The sequence below is a fragment of the Corvus hawaiiensis genome, chromosome 4 (genome assembly GCF_020740725.1).
Source record: "Corvus hawaiiensis isolate bCorHaw1 chromosome 4, bCorHaw1.pri.cur, whole genome shotgun sequence".
Taxonomy (NCBI): domain Eukaryota; kingdom Metazoa; phylum Chordata; class Aves; order Passeriformes; family Corvidae; genus Corvus; species Corvus hawaiiensis.
Window position 1 is genome coordinate 189,454 of NC_063216.1, and position 19,798 is coordinate 209,251.

At 44.5% G+C, this 19,798-nt stretch overlaps 1 protein-coding gene across 6 annotated transcripts in view; it reads right to left on the minus strand.

Moving 5' to 3' along the window:
- WASHC1 (WASH complex subunit 1) overlaps positions 1–17,205 on the minus strand; it is a 41,362-nt gene extending 24,157 nt beyond the window's left edge. The window contains exons 1-3 of one of the 6 annotated variants that reach the window (XM_048299995.1): positions 15,577–15,735; positions 13,592–13,672; positions 4,815–4,968 (exon numbers count right to left, since the gene is read on the minus strand). In XM_048299995.1, the coding sequence (XP_048155952.1) occupies positions 4,815–4,963 (149 nt within the window). In that variant the 5' untranslated portion in view covers positions 4,964–4,968; positions 13,592–13,672; positions 15,577–15,735. The other 5 variants (XM_048299996.1, XM_048299994.1, XM_048299993.1 and 2 more) reach the window with 5 other exon arrangements.
- Positions 17,206–19,798: the final 2,593 nt, after the last annotated feature.

Below are 19,798 nucleotides of genomic sequence, written 5' to 3' on the forward strand. Positions count from 1 at the left end.
CCTGACAGAGTCAGGATATGACCCGACACCCTGCCGGGCAGGGTGGTGGTAGCAGTCTGATTAAGTGGTGGCTGCACTCCTCTTGAGGTGAGAGACACGGTTCTGCTGAAGCAGTGATCCTGTAGAAGGGTCTGGTCTCCTCTGAAGGTCCAGTGGTGGCTATGTAGCCCTTGTCCTCTGGGAATCCAGTAGGTAAGGGCTGACTGCGGTGTTCCAAACCTCAGATTATATCCAGGTTGGTTCCTCCCCTTGGGTGGAGCATCTCACAAAGGGATGATGTAATTTTATGAGGCCCATTAATAGGAGACATCTCCCAGAGGGAGTTATCAGGGATGTGCCACAGAAGAGATAAAGAACCCTGCCCCACCTGCTTTTAACAGATGGTGATAGAATACATACTTTTGGTTACATCTTACATTGTAACCTAAGACAAAGCTACATCTTTACAAGCTGTCAAAGTTAGCTTCCAGAGGATTAGGGCACATGAATGGTGCCTTCCAAAGGGTGCGCTACACTTAAAAGGAAAATAAATCCACATTACTTGGACATACATCTACAAGAATAACAACTATCCGCAGGCAAAATGTCTTCCCCGTACTCCATTTCCTCATGTCTGCAGGACACTCCACTCACTCTTTACCTCACTGCTTCTGCTTAATCTTCCTGGCAGCAAATGACTGCTCCCACAGCCTCTCATGAGAGGTATCTGAAACTAAACTAGACCTAGCATCCTCTTTCAGATGACCCCTGGGATAACTTCAAAGTGCCACGAGGCACTTTGTTGTTAAACAAGAGTCATAACACTCTCAAATTAACTGGAGAAAAATTGGTTCCCTGTGCTACAGTGCGTCTCTTGGTGTAAACTCACCTGCATGGTGAGCCATCACAGTGGACAGCTCTCCTCCTAGAAAGATCCAACCCTTGCAGCCAGCAGAGGAACCAACACCATGCAGTGTCCAAGCTCCAAGCTGCATTCCAGAGCCCCACTGCACAACAAACAGCACAGTACGGCTTGCAGCAAGACCCTTCTTGGCAAGTTTCCATTCCACAGGCCTCCTAAATACAATACATTTACACTGATGTATTCAGTCCCCCACTTCCATTACCGATCATCATGACTAATCACAGTAATAAGTTTAAAACAAGGAGGGCTATAAAACACCCAAATGCACCTCATGATTATGATTTTGTTCCTATTTTCAATTTCAGAACGACTCACATCTCAGCTCTGCTCCTGTCCTAAACATCCCTTAAGGCTCTGCTGCCCAGCCAGCTACTCCTTACCTTCCTTATCACAGCCTCACCAGATTTCTTCATCACCCCTAACAGCATTTCCACAGTGCTTTTGTTTTCCAGCTACGGTTCTCAGTTAAACTTTTGCTTAATATTAAAGACCTTTTCAAATATGTAATATGAAATCAGTTTGAATCCAACTGGGGAGGAAACAGGATACACTGGTTTAGCAAAATATTATTCCAGACAAGCAAAAGACACTGAATAAAGATCTTCAAAAATAACAACCAGAAATTCTTCTATAAACTGAAAAAAAGAAGTACAAGGATGAGAAATTTTGTACACTGGACAATTTGGGGTTGGATCACAAGCAAAGGAAACCAGGACCTTGATAACAACATTCCAATCCCAAGTATTTGATTTCTTTCTACTGCTGTAACACTCCATGAGATAACTTGCAAAAGCAATTTTCCACACATCTATTACTAAAAAGTGAACGCTTCGAATAGCAAACTGACAACATTAGAGATTATTAACATTTCCTGCCAACACAAACTCCTCAGAAACTGAGAAATCCCAAAGGACAAGCCTACCTAACTAGGGGGGCATATCAGGAAACCTAAACCCATCACCTATTTCAAGTACTTATCACAACAACATTCTTGTAAAATATTCCAAAGCACATGATTCCAACACAAGCTCCCACCCAGAAAATACCGGTAATGAGAAAACAAATAGATGAAAAACTACTGTTAACTGAGTGTTTAAACTGGTCATCCCACCTCCTGTGATCTGTATTAAAAACCCTCCTTAAAAGTCCAGGAGTTAAATTCAAATAGGTATTATGTCAGATTGGCTATGTTAAGTAATGGTATGTATTAATATCTCAGTAACTACAGGCAGGGAATCTGATCTTTACTGCAGCTTCCACAACAGATTAATTACTTGGATTCAGTTAACACAAGCTTAAAACTTCCATTACTTCAAAGCATAAATTTGAGAAGGACATGAAGCCTCTTGATCTCCTCACAGCACTGATATCAGCACCAAGAGGAGAGGACTTCCTCAGAGGAAGGCACTGCTGGACAGCACTGGCCTAAGACATCAACCTGTATTGCCCAGCAGCCAAGAGCTGGGAAAAGTCAGGAAAAAGTCAGGTGGGTCTCTGCCCCTGAGGGTTAGGAATATTATGGAGAGGGATGCTGAGCTGATGTATCCTGCTCGAAGTGATTCCTGATTGCAGTCCAGGCCTGCTCTCCAAGGCTGGGCCAAGTGGGGATGCTCTGGGTCTCAGTTGTAGCTTAACCTGTGGTTTTGCACCTGCACATCCCTTGATTGTCTATGAACTAATGAACTCTCCAGTGTCTCATTCACCAAGTATCTTGCCACAGTTAATAACAAGTAAGCTTCTTTGAGAATGATTGGAAAGAAGAGAGGCTGGCAGAGACTTGTCACATGGATTATTTCCCAAATTGCCCAAAAAGGGGGGAAGAGGAGGAAAGCTCCTTGTATTTTTTTCTAACTCCCTAAATGGAAAGGTATCTTTCTTGTGTCATCTTGACACATTCATTTTAAGAATTCATACTCAATTGTCATGTCAGCAACAACTCTGAGCAGAAACTTTGATTAGCTAAAATGGAAACAATGGAAATATTCCTTTTTTCATAGAAAGTAAGAGACACTTTCACTCCACCTTCAACAAAGCAGATTGGCTTGCCACTCTCAAAAGCACTGTACCAATCCAACTGTTCCCACAAAACAACCTCAGAACATCTGCATCTTTGTAGTACTGAAGTAATGAGTTTGACACACTCAGCCAAGTCTCCCACAGTGAACAAGTTTCCTCTCCATCAACACTGCAAGCTGCTATTTTGCAGATCAGAACAGTCAGCTTCCCCAGATAAGGCAGCTCCTTCCTGGAAATGGAAGACAGAGCTGCCTTATCTCAGGCAAGGGAAGATAAAAGGTCACTCTTCACTAAGTGCCAAAGTTCTCACCTTGAGAGCTTTGCCCCTTGATTGACATGGAACAACCAAGGTCATGGAACTTCTCATCAGATGCCTGCATAATTACTAAATTGCTATTAATTATATCAGAGAGCCAAGACCTCAGCGGAATGGCAAAGCAAACAAAGAAGCCAATGAAGCCTCCTCTGTTGTTGGAGAAAATTGGTAATTAAAAGTCATGAGTGCACCGAAGAGTGAGGGAACAGCATCACAGTCACTGTTCAGTACTCGGGAGTGACTTGCATACAAAGCAGCAGGCTTGTCTCCCTAGGGAAATTACAGGGTACTGTGTTAGACAGCAGTGAGGAGAGGAAAAATAGGGAAAAATAGAGACAGAGAAAGAGCAACTCCTGTATTACCAAGAGTTTTATTTGCCCCACAGAGAGAGACAGGCCAACCTGCCAACCAGGCCCAAGTTTGAGAGGTGCTTTCCACATGTTTACGGCAGCTCTAGAAAGCCTTCTCCCAGCCTTAGATCATGACGTGTTCCCCTACTTTGAAGAGCACAAATGAAGGAGACCTTGTCTTCAACCTAATCCAGCCCACACACAGCTCTTGCCCAAACAAAGAACTATTCCAGTGGAAAGCCTTTATTTCCCTCAATAACCTGAGCTCAGCCTTGGTGACTGCTTTTCACCCAAAGGCTGCCCTTCAAAGTAGCACTATCAGAAACCAAAGAACTTCAATCTACCCTTAAAAAAACCCTCCAAAACTCAAAAAAAGACAGAATGTCATGACCCTGCTCACACCATAATAAATTAAACTGGATAGTCATGGGACCTCCTGAAACCAAAGCATTTGCTTTTACTAATTAGGCTATGAGAAGATAAATGCTGATCTGTTTCCTTCCCAATGATACTACACACCATCTCAGAGCACTGAGATGTCAAAGATGGCACTGGATGGAAAAAGGCATCACGTTAGCTACCATCATTTGCAAGCAAACACAAGAATCTCTCTGATCTGCTACATAGGCAGTCTTATGGATCCAATCCTAAACATGATCATATGCAACAGATGCCAAGTCTGGACCAAAACCTTGAAGAGACGGGCTTAGATGGATTATGATACTGTGGCAAGAAACCCAGTCTCATGCACTCAGCCCTTCCAACCAAAAGGGAAGTGCAAAACACCAGAAGCCCAAAAAGAACAGTTTGTATGTTGCAGAGATCAGAACAAAGAGACATTTTCTACTTTGCTGCTTCAAGCACAATGACTCAAAAAGACGTATCTTCAAGATACTCTAAATAACAAAGCCTCCCCTCTAATACATGAGCAAGAAGGAATAAAGGATAAGTGCAGCAGAAGCAGTAATGCAATTTGTGGAAGTCTGCCACTGAATAAAAAATTAATAACCAACAATCTCTGGCTAACTGCAGCCATTTCATTATGCTTAACTTTGACAGACTCGAATCTAATAAACTTACATTGAAGTGCATCTGGTCCTTTTTCATCCCTTCTCTGAACTTCCATTGCTTACCAACACAATGCCCTTTCACTGCTGCAACCTAATCACAGCACTCTGTTTTGTAATGCTGAATGCTGAGCACCCAACCCCTCAGGAGAGCACTTTACCTGTTGAAGATATCACCCGACACCTTTTGCAGATACTGAAGTGCATCTGCCACCTGCTGCACAGCCTCCTCCCTGCGTAGGTCCGGCTGGATCAGGGGCACTGAATATGTCTGCCCTTCCAAAAAGTGCTTCTGGGCTACTGCGGCCATTGTACCTAAAGGAAAGAACAAATAGGTCATTACAATAACAGACTGCCATTTTATCACAGCAGTTATTCAGGGACTTCTACTTTCTGCTCCACTAATTACTTTAGGAAAGCATTTGCAACAGAATTGGTGAGCTGAGGAGAAAGGCACAAGTAGTAAGGTTGACATATTGGATTTTTAATAAATTCAAGGCAGCTACAGTGAGGTGGGAATCTCTTGCTTATCTGAATGTTTTTGGAAACCTTCGTTTCATTTTAGCATGCTACTTAACAAATCTCTGCTCAGTACCGTGCTGAAAACAAAGACCAGAGTTAGAAGCAAGGTCAATTCAGAGTGGCAACAAGACTCATCAGAAATCACCCTGTCCCTTCCTCCCTTTCCTCACGTTCCATGTGTGCAGATATATTTCAGGTCATCCAACCCTATTAGCAAAAGGCAGCATTTCATCTTACACTTCTGGTCCAAGAAACACACCATCAGTCCCTTCTAAGAACAGAAGCCATGAAATTACAAGGCATGCATGTGCACATGCCCCCTTGCTCCAAGTAGGTTAATGAGAGTTCTTCCATTCTGAGACTCCCAGGAGCTGTTTGTTGCTTCTGGTGACTGGATTGTTCCTTAGTAACTATCTTGAAAGAAGCCTCCTTATTTTAGAATCCTTTCACATCTCAAGCCTAACCAGTCACTGAAATGTTTCAGTTGTGTGCAACACACACATGAGAGCAGTATGCACACTTTTGGATACAGCTGGGCCAGTACCACTGCTCTATAGCTCAGCCAGGAGACAATCACCCATCACTCATGTTTCCATCCTGAGCCTTGCTCACCTCTCCCTCAGCAATTCCCAAAAAGTCTGCCTCTCATGTCTTTACTTACAAAAATAACAAAAAAGTTCCTGGGACATGGAAGAATACAAAGACAAAAAAAATCCATTTCTCTGAGCACATTAGAAATTGCAAACTCACAAATACACTACTGTTAGGACATTCTGAAGAACGAACAGAGTAGAGTATCCATAAAGTTTTCTAACCCAAACTCTACTGCTAGGTCTACATAACTCCCTTCAAAGTTGTTTCCTCTGTGTCTCTTCCCATTCAGGCTGTAAAAAACACAGAGTTTACAGGTGCTCATATCACACAGAGCTCTGTACCTCTGTATAAGAAAATATTCAGTAAGTTCAGGAGAAGCAAAACAAAGGAGGATCAAAAAACAAGGTATCAGAAACAGACAGGGATATCTCAGGATGCACCACATTCCCTCTGTGGTACTTGGAAGTCTGCAGGAGCTAGTCCAGAGAGCACTGCTGCGTGCAACCTGCATTCCTGGCTCTATGGCAGCACAGGCTGAGAATAACATAGAAACACAGCCCACACTGGAGAAATTCACAAGACAGGAGCCTAAAGAGATAGTCACAACATAAACCAACAGTTTAATATGTGAAAATTAGAGGGGTCTTCACATATTCTTTCAATTCCCTATCTTGCTTCATAAAATGAAGAGATAACAGATTAGACTTGCCCACAGCCATTTCTGTACATTTAAGAAACACCATCCATCCTCTCCAAATTTGTCCTTCAAGATGAAGGGTAGAAAAAGTACAGTAGGGTAGAAAAAGCTTTCTGTAAATGTGATGTGGCTGTTATTTAAGGGTATTCTTTTTGGGATGGGGGGTTTACTGGGTTGTTTTGGGGGTTTTTTTTGGTGGGTGTGTTTAGAAATATATCATATGCGATGTAGAAGCCTTTCCACAGCTAAAAAATTTGCAAGATCAAGCCCAGCCATTAGAGAGCTGGCTCTGCTGCCTGTCTAGGAAGCCTAGACCTATTTCATTTCATGCATCACTGGCAGCCAGACTCCGCATCTGAACTCTTTAGCGGCAATGTTTGCACACTGATTAGTCTTCTTGACTGGGCCTACTCAGCAGACAGGAAATTATTATTTAGAGCTGTAAAACATACAAGTTAATCTGAGAGGAGTACAGCTAATTTTGAGACAGCAGTTTTTGATCTGCTGACCACAATCAAGCTTCAATCCTTTTCCTTTCAAATCTACTATGTGACTGTCACCACGGAATAAAGCGAGCAGATAACACAGCAAGGACACGGCTGTGAGTTACTCTGGCCCCAGCAGCAAAAAGAATTTATGATCCTCCCTGCCACTGGCCACAACTCTGCTGTTGCATCAGTGCTGCTGATGTTTGAGATGCCTATTTTTAACTCAAATCAGTTCAATGACCCAATTTACTGCAGCCAGATAAACAGCTGTAATTGTCCAGTCATGAAGCATAGTAGGAAGCAGGGGCAAGAAGGAAACTTCTGAAACTTGCCTCACTATCAAAACCTGTGTAAAGGTAATCCTGAGAAAGCCAAGCTTTTCACCTCTTGAGACCAAACGAGACTATACAGCCCCAATATGATCTCTCAGATCTCTCACCAATTCTAATTCTCCTAGTGACCTTTCTAAAACCAAGCTCAGTTCAGCTGCTGACTGACAGATTTTCCCACTCGGGAGCAGCACTCCTCTAGCTTCCCCCAAACCATTTCTTTCCCTGCAGTCAGAAGCTACAGACTGTTCTTCAGGTCCCACTGCTGCCCTGCAAAGAGAGGAGCACCCAGGACTGGGCAAAGCAGGAAAATCCCTGGATGCTCCTGCTCACACTGTCACAGTTTGTCTGTCAGTAAACTTCACCTTCAGAGGTTCTCAATGAAGATGCTCAAACGAGCTTCAGATTCTCACCTTTCCTAAGAAAACCACAGTGGAGAAATACGGCAGACTCTGGAAACTGCTGCCAGACACAGACACAAGAGATAATTCCTTCTGTGCAAGAGAACAAGTTCGAGATCTACAGCAAGGAGGAGGGAAAACAGCAACAACTAAATGACTAGACTTGGGCAAAATTCTATGCTACAGCTGCTATTTGTTACCTCTTAGGACCAAAGTAATTGGAGAAATAAGCCAGTTTTACAATCAATTTGAGTAAGGGCCTCACCACATGCTTAGAATAAAAGGAGAATTGCTTCACATAACAGAGAGGGACTGTAGGAACAACGAATATTTTAACAGAGAAAATTCAAAATATTCCCAGCAGAAGCCAGGAAGGAAAGCAAAGACTGAATGTCACTTAGTAAGACTGACTCTTCCTTTATCTCAAACTCCAGTGCATTGAGAAGGAAGCAGCACATTTTCTTGCCATGCTCCACTATCAGAATTAGTACATTAAAAAAAAAAGTGAGTGCTGCATGTGAAAATATGTCAACTCTTCTACCCTATCCAATGGGTGCCAAGCCTTCATGTAACATAAACAGCAAAGGTGCAAATAAACTGCTTATACCTTACACATGGAAGGGACTTTTAGCAAAGCAACAAACTGGTTCCAGCATCACTCCAGAATCTTACAAAGGGAGCTGGTGTGTTTCAGCAGGAAGTACAGCATGCTGGAATTATGACAGCTGATATGAAATACTCTGATGCTACAGTGAGAAATGGACACACATGCCCAAAGCAAGTATGAGTCATAAAAACAGATGTCAGATCACCCAAGAGATGTAATCATGAGTGGTGTGACCACCAATGGGTCGCACAAAGCAGAAGAAACAGCAATATAGAGCTTTTATTTTTTTGTAATCAAAGAGGCTCTGGAAAAGAGCTGCAGCATCTGGGGGCTCCAGCCATTCTTTATTCAATTATTTTTTCTATGTCAACTTTCATGATCAAGACAAATAAGCTCTGATGTTATATAATAACCTCATTTACCTTATTAAAGTGAAAACAAAGAGAAAAAGGTTGTTTTCTCACTGCACCACCTGCTTCCAAGTGCTATGTCCTGATTTGGAAGTTCTGACTAAAGCTACTGACTGCTCAGATTTGCACTTCTGCCTTAAGCTGTCTGTGCCTTTCACCTCCGGCAAGCTGCTCCAAAGCTCCTCAGGGCTGGTGGCTGTCCCTCTGCACTCAAAGCTGTTCTCTCCCTCTCAGTTCCAACACTCATACTGGCAAAAGCTGAGAGAAACAGCAAGAGTGGGAAACAGAATCAGTCTCCACCAGACTGTCTTGCCTTTCCAAAAGACTTAAACCAGGCCAAATACAGGCTGAGCACTCCAGGGTTTTCAGGCATTTGGAACCAAGAACTGGGCTTACTGTTCACTCACCACAGCCAAGTCTAATACTCAGGGATATGTGAAGCTCTGCACCTGGAAAAGGAAGTATACAATTCACTGCTCTGGATAGGCAGAGAAATACTCCACCTGCTTTGCTCACCTCTCTCCATAAGAATAAAACTTCTTACGTTAAGGCAAGCTCAAAAGAACTTGTTACAGAGCAAACAGAGTTTGTAAAAGAAGCAACCTTTCCTAAGTTCCTTAGAAAATACTGCTCTATGGAGGACTGACCACTGGGATAATTATCTAAAAGAAAACAACCCCACAACCTTAAAATATCTTAGTTTTTCAAAGGAACATAAACAAAGGCAATATTAAGAAAATAGCCTGGCTGCCCTCAACACAGGCAGAATGTAAAGCTATATACAAGCACTTACCAGATGTGTACTTTGCTGTGAAAATAAAGGGAGAATAAGGCAAGCCATCAACAATACCTGCTTCCTTAACATGTTTCAAGAAACTAAAAAGAGCAGGCTCAGGGGAGAAGAGGGATTAAATACTTTGAAAAAAATCAGTGTGTATACTTCAAAGCTACAAGGGCTGCTTTAGCAATTACTGTGCTGCTGCTTCTGTCACTGCACTGGAAAGGCAGCAAGAACTAGAGGCCTTTAATTCCCACAGGCAGTAACATCTCCAAAAAGAAGTGGCAGGCTGTCTCTAACCCTATGTCTCTCTTTTGTAGGATCCTAATAAAAGATCAATGCCTTGTAGCCACCTGTGAAGACATAGAGATCAGCAATACGCAATAAAACACAGGTCTGCACATCCCTCACCACATACCACTACCCAACTACCACCAGTATGGTTCCACAGTGGGAACAGACCAAGCCACAAATGAACTACAGGTTAAGATTAAACACACTGAAAAGATGGACTAGACAGGCTCTGGGCATAGCTTATCAGGAAGTGCTGTTTCCTCTGACAGAGGAAAGTCACATCAATAACTTGGTTAACGGTGAGAAGTCATCCCAAATTCTTCACCGAGAGTAATTTCTTACATGTAATACTTTCTACCATGTTTACCCGGACAAACATTTTCCCACGGTCAAATCTGCTGGCATATTCAAGTCATGCCTTGATTGTTCTGGAGGCTTGCCTAGAGGCTATCCCAACGAATACCAGAATTAAATCCTCCAAGGAAAAAATATGAACAATAAAAAAAGATAATTACATCACCTTGTCCTCCAAAGATAAAGCACATTCATAGGAGTTTACCAGCTGCAAAACCAGACAACTGTATTTAAAAAAGAGACTTGAAAAGCTAGAAAAGCAAAACATGTCATTGCACATGCTCCTCCTGTTCAGGGGCAGGATAAGGCAGTGTGTGCACATACACAGATGTAGACACTGAAACAAAAGCTAGTAATCGCTCAAATGCAGCATAAGAGCCTACATACAAGTCCTATTATTTTGCAGGAAAAAATCATTCTGCCCTGTGTTGACATTTGCAGGAGGGGATGAAATTTAGTCCTCCAGCAGAGCACACAAGAGATAACTATCCTGGATAGGAGAGAAGGATACATTTCCAGAAGTGAGATAAGAGGTTCACCACAGTCCCTGTGCTAATCCAACTTTACGTTTTTTTTGGGGAAGCAAAGTGGGGGCAGAAGAGAAGCACTTCAGTAAGTTAAGAGGATGAAAAGTCTATTTATATTTTTTAATTAACCATCTTCTACAGTGTTATTAAGCAGCAATCAAAGATGCAGATGCTACTGATTTGATTGGCAAGAAGTACACTGTGCTGAATATTAAGGAACTCTGCCCCTATAAATAGATCTAATCACCATCTGAAGGCTGGAAGGCAGTGATGAAAGAAAGCATTAATAAGACCCTAATTAGGCCCTGTAGCAGGCTGTACTCCACCAGGGTGCTCATGTTACTAGATGTCTCTTATAGTAGTGCCCTCAAACTCCATTGTAGATGTTACTGCTTTGGTCTCAAGACCTCTAGTAGCTATTTTAGACAAGATTGGGGTTTCTTCATCTTTGGAGCACTTGGCATTGGCGAGGATTTTGCCTCCGAGTGCTACTCCAGGAACCAAAAGGCTCTCCATTCCAGCTGTCCCACCCCGCCCACTCTCAAGGAGTGAATTAAACTGAGGAGCTGGAGTTCCCCAGACACAAAAACTGGCAACAGGCGCTGGAAAGTGAAAAGCTTGAGAAGCCATCATTCTCCCTCCCTCTCAGCAGCAGGAGCACACCTCTGCCACATCTACGTCACAAAGTTACTTTAGCCACAGCTGTAAAAGCCATTTCTGCTCCTCTCCTCCAGCTTTAGAGGGTACTTACTCAACCTCAGTCTTTCAGCCTGTCCTTACAGTATAGCATCACCTCAGAAGAACACCACCAACAAAAAGTCCACTTAGAAAACGAATCCTACACGGCATCTCCTGCTCCCACAAGTGCTAGTGATACGGGACTACCTGAACAGCCAAAACCTTTTCAAAAGGAGGCAGTGTCCCAGCACACCATGGCCCTGCAGGAGCAGTAGAGCACTGAGGAGTCTGACAGTCAGCAGGACTACCTAAAGAAAAGCACTGGCCTGTCAAAAATCTGCTTCTGAAAATGTGAGCCCAGCATTTAAGGCAGCCCCTTCTCAAGAAGCCAGGGCCTTTGTGTCTTTGGCTTAGACACTTTGCTTTGAAAGAAACAGTACCTGTGGCAGCTACTATAGGTGAAATCTGGAGACTCTCCCTTTCCCTAAAAACTACTTAGAGCCACTTAGATTTGTTGGTTTGTCACATACTGCCGTATTCCACTTAGGCTTAAGAGAAAGAATCAAAATTTGAGATCTCAGAGCCCGGCTTTACAATAGCATACGGCAACTCCTTGGCAAATTGCAAAATACCTGACATTTAAAGATGGATCACGTACAAACAAATTATATTGACTCTCCAAAAGGGAGAATGCTATTACATTACTTTTTTTTTAAAGAGAATCTGAAAAGTAGAGACTTGAAAGAATTTAGAGGTGCACTTCAATCCTGCCAGCTCCATAAGCTAAGACTCCCTCTAAGCCACTACTGTCTTCAGGACAATCTTTCCCCTCAACACAGAGCTCTGTTTTGTGAAGCACAGGCAGCCTCCCTCACCGCATCACCTTGCTGAGAAGGCCCTGTCCTCTAAGCACAGGCTGAAATTGATTTCCTCCAGCTGGATACATAAAGCTCATTTTGACAGACAGATGTTGATGTTCAAAGTTAATCAGATAATCCCCTCTGCGACTGCCACCTTTGGCTCTCACCAGTAATGGAGACAATCAGACGCTCTAATGAACAATTGATGGATTCTAGGGCAGCATATACAACTGACCACAAACACTCTGCTAATTGCCTGCGTTCCCTTCCTATCACCACTTATTACAAAAGAAGCCTAAATAAGTAGCTTAGCTACACCTACTATACAGACATCATAAGTAAAGCTGAGGGTCCCATCCCAAACATCCAGACACAGCTCTTTCTTCGATTTCCTAAACGGGGCCACTTCGGTTTTGTATGCCTGAAGTGCACAGAAGCCACTGGCTATGCAAAGTCCTCTAGAGAGCCACTTCTCTGCAATAAGTTCTCTTAAACAATGGAATTGCAAAACTGGGCTAACTGGAATGCTGCCGTAGACTCCCTGCAGAATGTTTGGAGCTTCTCATTCTCACTATCAGACCACAGGAATACTTACTTCCAGAAACACAGCACTTAAGAAAAAAAAAAAACCAAACCAAGACTAAAAAACCCAGCTAGTTTTTCCCTCTAGTTTCCTGATACAAAATCAGCTTCACCCTCCTGCAGAGGGACCTTAGCTGCAGATCTAACCACTGACACATCTCACTGCTACAAACCCTAACTCACAATGTCCCGTTTTTCACCTCCACATTCAGTACCCTCTGCTCCAAAGTTCTGGAGTTTTACAAACCCCAGGCTCCACATGCACCATTACAACAAATCCTTAGACATTTAGTTAAGGAAACAACCAAATCAAACTTGCAATCACATCAGTTCCTGCCTGTTTTATACATTCAAAAGCAAAGGCAAAGGTTCCATTTCTAGAAGATGACAGGAGGGGAACTCACCAAATAAGGAATGTCTTCAAATCTGTTCACATTTGCTAGAAGGAATATCCCTACAGAGTGGCCTGATTGACAGGAGCTGGCAAAAAGCTGGGTCAAAAAAATGACACCTGGATGGACTATTTTCTTGGAAAGGTTATCTTGTGAAGGGGTCTAAGCAGAGCTGATTAGCTACAGAAACTGCTTTTCTGAGTGATAAAAATGTTTCCCTTCAATCTCTTACACCACAGCCATGGGAAACATAACAATTTCACACATAATCCTCTTCTTCCTCTGCACATTACCTTCAAACTAAAAAAATGTTATGAAAAAAATCTGCCTTGCTTTCAGGATTACCTCAGTACTATTTTTCCCCAGCCCTCAATTTCTACCCTTCCCTTTCACTCCCAAGCTCAGTTTAAAGTGACTACAGTTACCTGGTATTACTCAGAAGCCAGATTGCAGAGTAGTTCCCAGGAATTACCTACTTTCAGTTTTCTGGCCCATGAACTCCTGAGCTGAGAGAAGAGAACAGCACTTTTTATCTGAAGGAATGAAGATTTAAAACTCAGTTTAAATATCCAGAGTGATAGAAGAAGGACAGATGCTAAGAATAGCAGCCTGTGCTGCTCTGGGAGTGCCTCAGGCACTCTTCTCCCTCAGGGCTCTGGAGGTGTGGCTGTCTCCCCCCCATTCAACACATCCCAGGAATACAGATATAGATAAATCAGGCAGCCTCTACATCCCAGCTTTACTACTCGGACAAGACAAACATAATGAAATATCAGAATTTATCAGATAACCTTCCTAAAATAAAGTCTAAGCAAGGGACAGTTGACTGGAGCACCTCTGATTCCCAGAAAACTGTCACGCAGAAAAGCTTCTACAAGGACACGCCAAAGCCACTTTGCTTCCAGGCCTTGCCTCTGGCAAGGGCAGTACTCTCCGCTCCGCTTCCTTTCACTGCTCCAGGAAGGCTCCGTGTTTCAGGGAATTGGCAAGGAATGGGAGCAGTTTTAGCTTCTACCTCATCTGCTCCAGGATAGGTCAGCCCAGACTGCAAATCACTGCCAGCAACACCCACCATGAAACCTCCAAGAAATAAAGAGGTCATTCCAGGCAAACTCCCAATTGACATTTGCCTCAATCACGTGAAACGCCACAACCACAGTCAGCACTACCCCACGCTCCTTATTGGAAGCTGCACTGTGACTTGCACAGAGTCAAGAATTAGCCTCTTCTTTGGAAAGAGGCCTTTGGGAAAATCCAGGTGGTATTCACCCATTCAATATCTGAACAACATTTAATACCTAAAAAAAAAAAAGAAAAAGAAACCCACAAAAACCCCACAAACAAATAAAAGAACAAAAAGGAGTGGGGAAAGCTTATCACAGGAATTCCTGTTGATTACTAAAATAAATACTATCAACGACCATCACTGCTGGATGTGGAATCACAGTGCTCTCTACATCCATCAGCATCCTTTCTTCATGTGCACAGTTAGGTCTAGTAGCCCTGTGGTCTTCTTACTGCTGGCCATTTCATTCTTTATTTTGAACAAAATTTTTATTTCATTCTTTAATTTGAACATAGGAAAAGATTATTCCAATAACTGCAATTTTCACATCAGCGTTTGGGTTCACTTGCAAACACTGACAATATGTGTTTATTTCACAAATCATTACAACAGCACAACTACTGGCCTGGGAGTGTACTTGGAATAGTACAAAACACCCAAACCCCATCACAAGCCATTAGCTGACTTTCTGAGGAAAAATCACATAACTCACAACACAGTCTCATGTCTCTCTCAGACACCTCCTTCTCTTTTTTTTGTTCCTCCCTTCAGGCTGCAGCATCTCCTGTCTGTCCCTGCGGGGTACCTGATCTACACTGAAAAGAGGCACTGTCTTTGTCATTCCCTGGAGCACTGTGTGGAGCTCAGGAGTCCTGTATGTCACTGCCAACTTGAGGTTTTCATGCTCCATGCCTGCCTGCCAGATTTCCCAATCCATGTCATAGCTCAGCACCGAATGGGTCAGGTTAGAAGGGACCTCGGTGGGTTATGTGGTCCAACCCCCTGCTCAAGGAGGGCCATCCCAGAGCACATGGCACAGGATTGCACCCAAACAGTCCTTGAATATAAACGAGGGAGACTCCACAACCTGTCTGGAAAACCTTTTCTCGAGGCTGAACAGGCCCAGCTCCCTCAGCCTGTCCTCATAAGAGAGATGCTCCAGTCCGTAAATCAACTTTCTCGCTCTCTGATGGAGCTCCATGTGTCACATGCCCTGGGGAGCCCAGAACTGGACACACACTCCAGGTGTGGCCTCACCAACACTGGGCAGAGGGGCAGGATCACCTCCCTTGACCTGCAGGCAACGCTCTTACTAATGCACCCAGGATAAGAAGTGCAACGAACCACTTTCCGACGCTGCTATCCTTTCTAAACAGCCGCTGCTAAGGTCTCCTGCCCGACAGCTGGCGGCGCTCCCGACGGGCGGTGCCTGCGGCCCTCAGACGTGACGGGCCGCAGTCCCGGCACAGCCGCCCGCGGGGCCCCGCTCGGGCCCGGGGGAGGGCACCCACCGGAGCCGCGGCTGCTTTCCGGAGCAGTTCCCGGAGCTGTTCCCGGAGCTGTTCCCCTGCCCTGCTCGGGCCCTCCCGGCGCTCTGGGGAGCCGGGGCTGGGGCTCGGCCCCGCCCCCCGCGCGCGCTCCCCGCCGCGCCGCGCGCCCCTCACCTGCCGCCCGCCGCCACGCCCCCGCACCGCGCCACTTCCGCCCCCACTGCGCGTCACTTCCGCCCGGCCAGGGCGCCCCCGCGGGGCCGCGGTCCGAGAGGAAGCGACGGAAGCGTGGGGTGTCCTGGGCTGGGAGGGAGCGCGGGGATCACCGAGTGCAGCTCCTGGCCCTGCGCAGGACAGCCCAACAATCCCGCGGTGTGCCCGAGAGCGTTGTCCAAACGCTTCCCGAGCTCCGTCAGGCTGGTGCTGTGCCCAGTGCCCTGGGGAGCCTGGTCCAGTGCCCAGCCACCCTCGGGGGGAAAAACCTTCTCTGAGACCCAACCTGAACCTCCCCTGGCGCAGCTTCGGGCCATTCCCTCGGGTCCTGTCCCTGGTCACTGCAGAGAGGAGACCAGTGCCTGCCCCTCCTCTTCCCCTCTCAGGGAAGCTGTAGCTGCAATGAGGTCTCCCCTCAGTTTTCTCCGGGCTGAACAGACCAAGTGCCCTCGGTCGCTCCTCGTAGGCTTCCGCTCCAGACCCTTCACCGTGCTCCTTGCCCTCCTTTGGACACTCCCTAATAGTTCCAGCCCGACTTCTGCACCTGGATGCTGTTTTGCTTCCACGTTATCTGGCACAAAGCATGGCAAGCAAAAGGGGGAATCTCTGACTCACACTCCAGTGCTCATGTTTAGAGTTGGGCAATTTAAAAGCTGATTTACCGAATGCGGAATTTTAAAGAATGTTGCACTACTTTGCTATCGTGTTGCTTTCACGCTTCCCTTTGTGCACACATTGAAGCAACCAAGGTCTCCCAGCACAAACGCTCATGAAAAATGAATTGCGAGAGTACATCTGTAAACATTAAACCCACACTTTAGAGGGCTATGTGCTGCACATGACAGAGGTATTTGAATGCTTTCCCACTTAAGGATCAGAAACAATTTCTCAAAACTTATGTAAACAGTTACAACTTCACACTATTTGAATAGCAAATACCAGCTTTTGGATGCACCAGGGAACACTTGTGATTGATATGTAGCATTAAAAGCGGTGCACAGGGGAAAAAAACGAGGCAAGCCTCTTCAAACAGGGAATGCACTTGAAGACATCAGCACCCACTCATGCATATTCAGCTCAGGGGAAAAGGGTACATTCATTACATAAATTACCTGTTGCAGATTGTTTGCTCAGTTCCACTCCTTTACAGTGGGAAGTGCAGACTGAAGTGGGGGAGTGATGTTGGACCCAGTGGAGTTGCAAAGGAGATCAGGAGCCAGCAGCAGCAGCAGCTTCCCTGTTTCAGAGCGTGCAGGAGGTGCAGTTCTTGCCCTTGTGATGTTTTGATGACGGGCCTGGTAAGACCTGTAAGTATGGAAAGCATAAGGGCACGAGGCCTGAGCACTAAGGACCAGGGTAGGAGCTATTGAAACTCTCTATGAGGAATGGAAAATCCTGCCAAAAACTCAAAGCAGACAAAAAAATCAGATCTAGTGTGTGTGGGTGCCAGGACCTGTCAAAAACAAAATGGGGAAGCGGATGTAAGAAGCAACAATCCAATCTATTCTGATCCATTTTTATTTATATACTGCTGACGGAAAGCCCTCCAAGTGCTTTTTGCTGCTTGGTGAAATCCAGTTCAAACCATTTACAAAATACAAGAGAAAGCAAGAGATGATGGCAGGCTGATGCAGTCCCTTCCCATGTCCCCCTCCCAACCTGAGGAAGAGGAGCCAGTTTGCAAAATCCATCATTAAAGGACAAAAAGAGAGCTAACACAGAGAGAGAAAAGGAACACTAGATCATGGGCTGGGTGGGCAGAGCAGCAGGGACCCAGCAAGTCCTAGGTGAGAAGCAATAGCAAGGTAGCACTGGACTGGATAAAGCACTAGGAGGACTCTGGTAGTGGGTGAGAGGCTGTAAATGATTGTGAACTCCTGGGTAACGTTGTCATGTATCAAACTTCTTTCCTGTGCAGACAAAACCTGTCTAACCAGGCACAAGTAAGTGTGGACAACAGCACAGAAAGAATCCGGAGGCAAATCAGGAGAGCAGGTGCTTCACACAGTGTTTAATTCAACTGCAAAGGCACCAGTCTACATCTGGCTGCGTGGCTTGGCTCGTGGAACTGGCTGGTGGAGATGGAGGAACATGATTCCCAGCCAGTGGAATACAGGACACAATTTTTTCTGTCTCCAGAACAATGTTTACTGGGTACATTTCATAACCTTTCACTGGCTATTTTTTGTCGTCCTGAGGACAGGACCCTTTTATTTCAGCAAGGGCTGCTCTCAGGGAGTCAACTGGCACCTGTCACCACCAAGCTCACCCCACCTTGCATTGGCAAGTTCCAGCCAACAAAAAGTCACACACAGTATCCTTCTCCTCCAACAAAAGGAGCACTACTGTTTAGAGACTTCTTCTGTCTGTTAGCTTTTCCATCACTACAGTATTCAAGTGCTTCCACCCTGTCCAGAACTCTTGCATAAAAGCATTTTTTTCCTGTAGGCTAGACCCGTTGCGAATATCTATACACAAATTGATCGCTCATCTATTGTTGTGTCACAGCCACAAATTCGTGTGCAGCAGCCAATCCTTTTAGATTCACATTGTATCTGAGCTCATTTTCATATTTCTGAAACTGCATTTTCCCACCAGAGTGCTTTTTCTAAAGTAAAAAAAGATGCTTTTTCTGAAGTCAAAAAAAAAAAAGGCAAAACACTCAACCTTCAAAACAGTCAATTAACTTTCTCTTTCTTTTGTTATCTTTTACTGAGCAAACTCACCTTGGGCAAGTAATTAGTGCCTCAACTTTTCTCACTAGAAAAAGGGAAACAATAATATTTTTCCATCTTTGATATTTTTAGGATGGAAAATGTTTCTGCTTAATATTTATTATAATGTTTTATACCAAAATTTAATAACATAAAACTCAGAACCTGAAGGAAAAAAATAAAAAGGGAAGGTGAGGAGAATACAGAGTGCTGCTGTGGTTGTATTTTGAAGGTGCTGGAAATTCCTGTAGTCTGTTGAACAGCGTTTGTCAAACATTCAGGCAGAACTGTCTGAGTTGCTTTTGCACAAGGCCGGAACACAGATCAGCTGTTACTCCAGACATCCCTCTTGTTTTGGGGGTTTTCAGATTTGAGGGATGTTTTGCTATTGCAGTTGGATGTAGGATTGAGCTCACCTAACCTTTAGAAGTGTTTGGAGCTCAGGTTTTGCTTCAGGTCTGACTCTAATGCTTTGCTTGTAGCATTGCCTTAGAAGAACAAGCAGGAAGGAACATCTGTCTCTTGTTCTGTGTCTGGTGATAATTAGCACCTCGTCTGAGTGCACACTAATGATCAGTATATGCTCACAAGATGTTGAAACAAGACAAAACTAAACTGTGTATTGTCATTTGGGAGTGAAAAGTAAAAGGCAAAGTACCTTTATTTCCCCATGACGTATAGATGCTCTAACTATAACATTAATATCTGCATTACCTCTGAGGTATTCTTACTGCAGGGAGTTAAAATAAGGGCCAAGTGTAGCCCCCTTTCTTTCTGCACAAGTTCCCTTCTGACTCAGATATCTGGAGACACTTTTTCCACACACTTCCTCACAAACATGTAGCTTTCCTCTTCCCCTGGAAGTGGGGCTTTGGGGTACAACGCAGTGGAGAGGAACAAACTAGAGCGTGAAGTTGATAGAAGTACCATACCTGTACCCCCTCTTGACCACTCTTGTTCCTTCTCCTCCTCAACCCCTTCTGCTTCTACACTTTCTCCCTATCATCCAAGCCTACTGCTCAGCCCTGGAGTCACAGCTTTAAACATCACTCACCAGCATCACATTACTTATTCCTCATGAGTGCCAGAGCGCTTCTGATGCCCTGTGCCTGCACTGCCCATCAGACTGTAAGTTCTCCAGGGCACAAC